Below are 6,912 nucleotides of genomic sequence, written 5' to 3' on the forward strand. Positions count from 1 at the left end.
TGCTTTGGACGTAGGTTTGTGTGGTGGCCCTGAAAAGGGCCGATTGTTGTGAGCCGAGGCGAGCCGGCAAAGCGCGGCGTGCCGAGTGCCTGGCCTCTCTGTTTAGGCCTTCTTCTCGGTCTTCTTTGGCAGCAGGACGGCCTGGATGTTGGGCAGGACACCACCCTGTGCGATGGTGACGCCCGACAGGAGCTTGTTGAGCTCCTCGTCGTTGCGGATGGCAAGCTGCAGGTGGCGCGGGATGATGCGCGTCTTCTTGTTGTCGCGGGCCGCGTTTCCGGCCAGCTCGAGCACCTCAGCCGCGAGATACTCCATGACGGCGGCGAGGTAGACGGGCGCCCCGGCGCCGACGCGCTCGGCGTAGTTTCCCTTGCGCAGGAGGCGGTGGATTCTGCCGACCGGGAACTGGAGCCCGGCCCTGCTTGAGCGGGACTTTGACTTGCCCTTGACTTTGCCTCCCTTTCCGCGTCCGGACATGGCGATGCGCTGTGGTGTAAAAACGAGACGAGACGAACGACGGTGCGAGCCGCAGCGAGTCGAGCAGCGGAGTGGCGGCGCCGCACGCACGCACGCACAAAAACTCTGGCTTCCTATGCCAGGTGTAGGGGCAGTTTAAGCAGCTGAGCTGCTGTTCCTGCGGCGACATCTATTTGTTGCAGTGTGTCCTAAGAGGGTGAGCTGTCCTCACTGGGCGTCGTGTATTGGGACGCCCTTCGTTGCGACAGCAGGCTGCGAGATATTATTCTCGCAGTATATCTGGCCAACGAGTCGTCGGCCTGTGGTGGACCTGGCGGCCCAGACCACGGATTAGGCGGTTGCCAGAGTGTTCTGCATTCCTGTAGAACACCCTGGCGGTTTGCCGGAAGCGATCCCGCAGGAGGGGGATTCCAGCTTCCTCATGGAGGAGTCTCGCCGGATAGCGAGGCGGCTTGTGGAGCGCCAGTCGCAGCGCCCTATTTTGCACTCGTTGGAGCGTCGCAATGTGCGACGCTGCCGCGTTGCCCCACACCACAGCCGCGTATTCCAGTACCGGCCGGACTAGGGACAGATACATGGTGAGGCCGTGGCGTGGAGGAAGTGGCGATGAAGGGTTGAGCAGTGGGTAGAGCGCACGAAGGCGCCCCACTGCCCGCCCTCTGACGTCTCGGACGTGTGGCAGCCACGTCAGGTGCCTGTCTAACGTCACCCCGAGGTATTTGCCGGTCCGCGACCACGGGATGGGGCCCCCCATGATCGTGACCGGCGGTAGGTCCGGTGGCAGCCTCTTCCTGCTGAAGATTACAGCCTGGCTCTTGGCAGCGTTGAACTTCAAGCGCCATTTCGTGGACCATGAGCCCAGGGCGTCACATCCGAGCTGGAGGCGACGGCGCATCTCGGCCGCGTTCATGCTGCGGGTGAACAACGCCGTGTCGTCGGCGTAAAGTGCCAACTCCACGCGTGCCACCCGCGGAGCGTCGGCGGTGTACAGGGAGTACAACAGGGGGCCGAGGACCGACCCCTGCGGTACTCCCGCTCGAATCGGCCGATCGGTGGAAATGCCTCCATCCGCTCGGACGTGAAAAGTGCGCCCCGAGAGATACGAGCGCAGCAGGACTACGTGCGACGTCGGTACCCCGTGTGCAAAAAGTTTGTACACGAGGCCGTCGTGCCACACGCAGTCGAAGGCCTTGGAGACGTCGAGAAGCACCGCCCCTAGGTACTCCCGCGTCTCCAGCGCTCGCATCGCCTGCTCCACGAGGCGCAACAGCTGCTGCGTGGTAGAGTGGCCGCACCGGAAACCAAACTGCTCCTCGGGTATGAGCCGCTGTTCCGTCACATGGCGTAGCAGTCGCTCCGCGTACAACCTCTCAAACACTTTTGAGAGTGACGGGAGCAGACTGATCGGCCGGTAGTTCGCGGCCTGGCGTGGATCCTTGCCGCTCTTGGGGATGGCAACCACTTCCGCGTGTTTCCACGCGGAAGGGAAGGTCCCAGAGCGGAGGATGCTGTTAAAGATGTCCGCCAGAGATTGGTGCACCTCCGGCGGAAGCATCCTCAACAGGCGGTTAGTGACACCATCCGTGCCGCCCGCCTTCTTCGGGTTGAGTCGACGGAGCTGCAAGTCCACTTCCTCTGCTGTGATTTCCTCAATTGAGTCGTCGTCCTCCCGTGCAGCGAGGAAGACCGGCAGGCGGTCCTCCACCAGGCGGACGTGGTCGGGATCGACCGCGTCTTCAGCAGGCTGAAAGTTTGCCGCGAACGTATCCGCAAGGATGCTGGCTTTCGCATCTGGCTCGCAGACGACGTTCGCACCCGTATCGAGAGGCGGGACTCGCTGGCGACGACGAAGGAAGCGCTTGGCGGTGCTCCAAGCACTACCGTCCGTCGTAGTTAGGGTGGCCACAAGGCCCGCCCAGTCCCTATGGCGATGGTCATCGATGGCAGCCCGAATCTCACGCCTCGCCCTGTTGAGGCGGCGCTTCGTCTCGGGCAGCCGCGTAAGCTGCCACTCCCGGAAGAGGCGATTCTTGTTAGTGATCGCCTCGAGGATGTGCGGCGGGAGTTGGCGCGACATCTCACGCGGTCTTCCCGGCCGCCTGGGGGTGGCCGCCTCCGCAGCAGCCAGTGTGTGCCGCGTGAAGAAGGCCAATGCTGCATCAGCCCCTTGCACATCGGGATCGGGCGCGCCCTCAAGGCGGTCAGAGACCTCGACACGAAAGCGTGCCTCGTCTATGCCTCGGAAGTTGTGGCGGTCGGACTGCATGGTTGCACCGATGACGTCCATGTCGAAGACCACCGGGAGGTGATCGGACGACAGGGCGCATCTAACGGTGGCAGACGTGAAGTGCCCAACACCTTTGAGCACGGCGATGTCGAGCACATCTGACTGGCCGCGATGGGGGAAGACTGTGTGCTCATAAGGCCCCAGTACAATAGCGCCATGCCGTTGTGTGGCGCGAAGGAGGCGGCGGCCGCTGGCGTTGGTGAGGCGAGAGTTCCACTGCTGATGCTTGGCATTCAAGTCACCCGCAATGAAGACTCTCCCGGGCAGTGCCAGCAGGGCGTCGACGTCAGCCTCCTGAAGTACTCCCCTCGGCGGCCTATAGGCCGCAACGAAGGTGATAACCCCCGCCGTTGTGGTGACAGCCACCCCAGTGGCCTCCATTGCAGCGAGGGGCGGAAGCTGAACATCATGATGCTTCAGGGACGCCTTGATGTAGATTGCCGTCCCGCCACCGTGGGTCAACCTGTCGGTGCGGTAGCACCGATAGTTGGCCACATTCACGTGGAGTCCCGGCTTCAGGAAGGTCTCGCACACGAGGCAGATGTCAATCGCCTCGTCGCGCAAGAACTCCCTGAATTCTCCTTGTTGGGGGACCAAACTGTTTGCATTAAATGTGCAAACGGTGAGGCCATGGATATGGCGATTATCCATGGCGCGGTGGAGTTGCAACGCCGGCCTGAAGGGCCGACGTGACCGCGGTGACTAGCACCGGGAGTTGCTCGAGCAGCTGACTCAACGACCGCAAGAGCGATCGGAGCTCGGCTGCGTCGGCGGCCAAGGGGGGGGTGGGGGCCTCTGGGGCGGCCTCCACCACTGGGGCGGCCTGTTGCGGCCGATCCGAAGTAGACGGCTGCTGTGGAGCATCAGCAGTCGATCGCGGTTGCGGCACAGCACGAGGTGCCGTCCTCTGCTGCGGCAGAGTGTTGGCGGCAGTCCGTTGCGCAACGGCAGGTGTGGCCCGGCCCGCGCGCCGACGACGCCTGCGCGGGGCGGCAACTCGCGCGCTCTGCGAGGGCGCAGGGGTTGCCACCCCCACGGGCGAAGCCGTGGACGGCGCGGTCGGTTGCTGCGTCTCGCCCTCCGCCTGCGCCGAAGGTCGGGCGGTGGAGGCTGACGGGCCGCCCTTGGTGGCGGCAGCAAAGCTGGTGGACGGGTGCACCTTACGAGAGGGCGCAGCCCCTCCTCTCGGTTGATTTCGGCCCCTTTTAAAGGCCGAACAGCCTCTGTAGCTAGCGACGTGCGTGCCGCCGCAGTTGCAGCACGTCGGCTTGTCTTCCCTGGCAAGCCCACAGGACTTGCTCTCGTGCTGGCCCGCGCACTTCACGCAGCGGGGCTGCATGGAGCAGTAGCGGGAGACATGGTCGAGCCGCTGGCAGGAAAAGCACTGGGCCCTCTTGCCTTTGGCCCGGAGAGGTTCCACCGCTACCTTGACCCGGCCGACCCGCTGCACCTGAAAAATCTTCCGATTTTCCAGGTTGTCAACGAGGACAACCTGGTATAGTGGCATGTCACGGTGCGTGCGCGGGGACTTCATCAGTCCGGTAGACCGGACACCGAAGCCCATGTCCTCGAGCTCCTCGCGAAGGTAGTCCGCACCAAACTTGAGTGGAAGGTGGCGGAAAACCACCTTCAGAAGTTTGAGCGGCTCGGAGGGGTGTGTGTAGCACGGGAGGCCATCTTTACAGATGGCGTCCATCACCGCGCGGTACTCGTCGTTAGACGACACCGTGACCTTGTAGAGGTCACGGCCAGCGTTCTTGACAGCGGCGGACGGGGCCACCCTGTCCAGTTTGTGCTGGAACTCCTTGTACTCGCCAGCCCATTGGATGACGATAGGCGGCGGCTTCTTTTGGACAGGCGCCGGGGGCGCGGCGCCATCGTCCAATGCATCTACGCTGGCGCTCGCAAACGCGTTGGCGGTCGGCAGCGGGGTCGGTTGCTGCAGCGCAGCAGCCCTGGCAGTGTGCCGCCGGGGTGGGGCAACAAAACCGTCCTCGTCCGGCTGCCGGGAGGCGGCAGGTGGACGAGTGGACCGCCGCGTTGTCTTCGTCGGTTTCTGCTTGGCGGTGCTCCGGGAGGAGCCCGCGATAGTCGTCCCAGACTCTGTGGTGGAGGTGCGGGAGGCCCTAGGGGCCTTCTTCCGCGGCCTCGCTGCGTCAGATGTCTGTGAGGGAGTGTCAGAATCGTCATTTGTCATAGCCCGGCGCTTTCTGGGCGCGCGGGCAGCGTCAGGGTCAGTGTCACGACGCTCTGACTCGGCAATTGCCTCAGCCAGATTGGCGTCGGGCAGATCGACGTCCTCCATCTCGGTGGCCACGGCTAGCGCAGCCACGGGCTCTTCTTGTGTTTCGGGGGCCAGGGGGGCAACCGGGGGCACATCGACCTCTTGAGTGGTCGAGACCAGCGGCGCAACTCCCGCCGAGGCCGCCGCCGCCGGAACCGCAAGCAAATGCGATGTAACCGGCGGGGCTCTCGGTGGCACACCCAACACCTGCTGCCTCGTGTGCGGTAGAGCGGCTGCCGTCTGTATTTTACAGAGGGCGAATATAGCCGCCTCGTCGGCCTCTCGACCAGGGTAGGGGCCCCCATGGGCGAGTTTATTCATAAGGATGAACACTCGTTCACGAGTGCGCGCGGCATGATCCGAAGAGTCAGTCCTGTCGTAGTCAGGTGTCGAAAGCCGGTTCGTCATAAGTGGGGGGCCGGATGGGGCCGCCGCCGGGAGCAACTCAGTCGCCTGAGCTGACCCCGACGAGCGGCGATCCGCCACACCCTTCGCTCGATCGTCAAACACGTCCTCTCGCCTCGACATCGCAACTCGGAGTGTGGCGGCGCCGCCAGGGGTGGGGGTCCTTTATGCTCTCGGGTGCGGCGGCCGGTTGCGCTCGCGGCCCATTGGTCGGCGGCCGCAACGGGGCGAGCTGGTAAAGGTGCGGCGGCGGGGCGCGCTGGGTGCCACTGTGTGGGGAGACGCTGACTAGAGCGGAGCGCTTGCTGCTGGTGTTGCTGCCGTACGTTCTTGTTTGTTTGCGATGCCGCCCAAGACTAGCGGGAAGGCCGCCAAGAAGGCTGGCAAGGCGCAGAAGAACATTTCGAAGGGCGACAAGAAGAAGAAGCGCAAGAGGAAGGAGAGCTATGCCATCTACATCTACAAGGTGCTGAAGCAGGTGCACCCTGACACGGGCATCTCGTCGAAGGCGATGAGCATCATGAACAGCTTCGTGAACGACATTTTCGAGCGCATCGCGGCCGAGGCGTCTCGCCTGGCGCACTACAACAAGCGCTCGACCATCACGTCCCGCGAGATCCAGACCGCTGTGCGGCTGTTGCTGCCTGGCGAGCTGGCCAAGCACGCCGTGAGCGAGGGCACGAAGGCGGTGACCAAGTACACGAGCTCCAAGTAAGGAGGTGGCTCTGGAATGGAAGGAGATCCTCCGTTGCGAGAGCGGCAAAACGGCCCTTTTCAGGGCCACCAAATGGCCTTTGCGGGAAGGGCGGAATTGTTGTTGTTTTTGTTTTGTTTTGTGTGTGAGTGGGTGGACGGCGGCAATAGCTACCGCTTTGGTTGCGACGCGACGGGGTGGGGTGGCCGATGCGATGAATAATTTGATTGTTTAGGGGGCGCGTCGCGTGTTGCGGGGTACGGCCACGGTGTGACGTGGAATGGAGGCACGTGCGCACAACTCGTTGTCTGCGAGGGGGGTGGGGAAGTGCGATCGGTGATGTGCCCTTTGGATGGAGGTGCCGGTTAGTTACGTGACGGGTGGAAACGAAACGCGATTGTTGGGAATGTCAGTGTGTAACGACGGCCGTTTGCGGGTCGGTTTGCACGCCATATATGGCGAGGGTGAAATGTGTCTGTAAATGGAGCGTGGAGGCGTGTGAGTGACGTTTGAATGTGAACGCGCATTGAGACACCACTGTGTATTGCATTGTACGGGCGACACGCACGATGATATGTACCTTTCCCCCGACTCTGATTTCGATAGTCGTGTCTGACTGACTGTGTCTGCTTGTGTGCGTACGACGCACGCACACCGACGTCGTCATTGAAGATGCATGCTCGCGTGTCCAGTGCAGTACAGTAGAGTAAGCGCGACGCTAGAAGACGACGGTCGCTTTGGCGAATGTGCGTACACGTGTTTGTG

General features: G+C 62.9%; 1 protein-coding gene across 1 annotated transcript in view; it reads right to left on the reverse strand.

Moving 5' to 3' along the window:
- LOC126159424 (nascent polypeptide-associated complex subunit alpha, muscle-specific form-like) overlaps nucleotides 1–5,369 on the reverse strand; it is a 72,049-nt gene extending 66,680 nt beyond the window's left edge. The window contains exons 1-2 of the mRNA XM_049916525.1: nucleotides 4,606–5,369; nucleotides 3,497–3,906 (exon numbers count right to left, since the gene is read on the reverse strand). Coding sequence (XP_049772482.1) covers nucleotides 3,497–3,906; nucleotides 4,606–5,369 — 1,174 coding nt within the window. The remainder of the gene's footprint in view (nucleotides 1–3,496; nucleotides 3,907–4,605) is intronic.
- Between the last annotated feature and the right edge of the window lie 1,543 nt (nucleotides 5,370–6,912).

This window comes from Schistocerca cancellata, unplaced genomic scaffold, assembly GCF_023864275.1.
Source record: "Schistocerca cancellata isolate TAMUIC-IGC-003103 unplaced genomic scaffold, iqSchCanc2.1 HiC_scaffold_1141, whole genome shotgun sequence".
Lineage (NCBI taxonomy): Eukaryota > Metazoa > Arthropoda > Insecta > Orthoptera > Acrididae > Schistocerca > Schistocerca cancellata.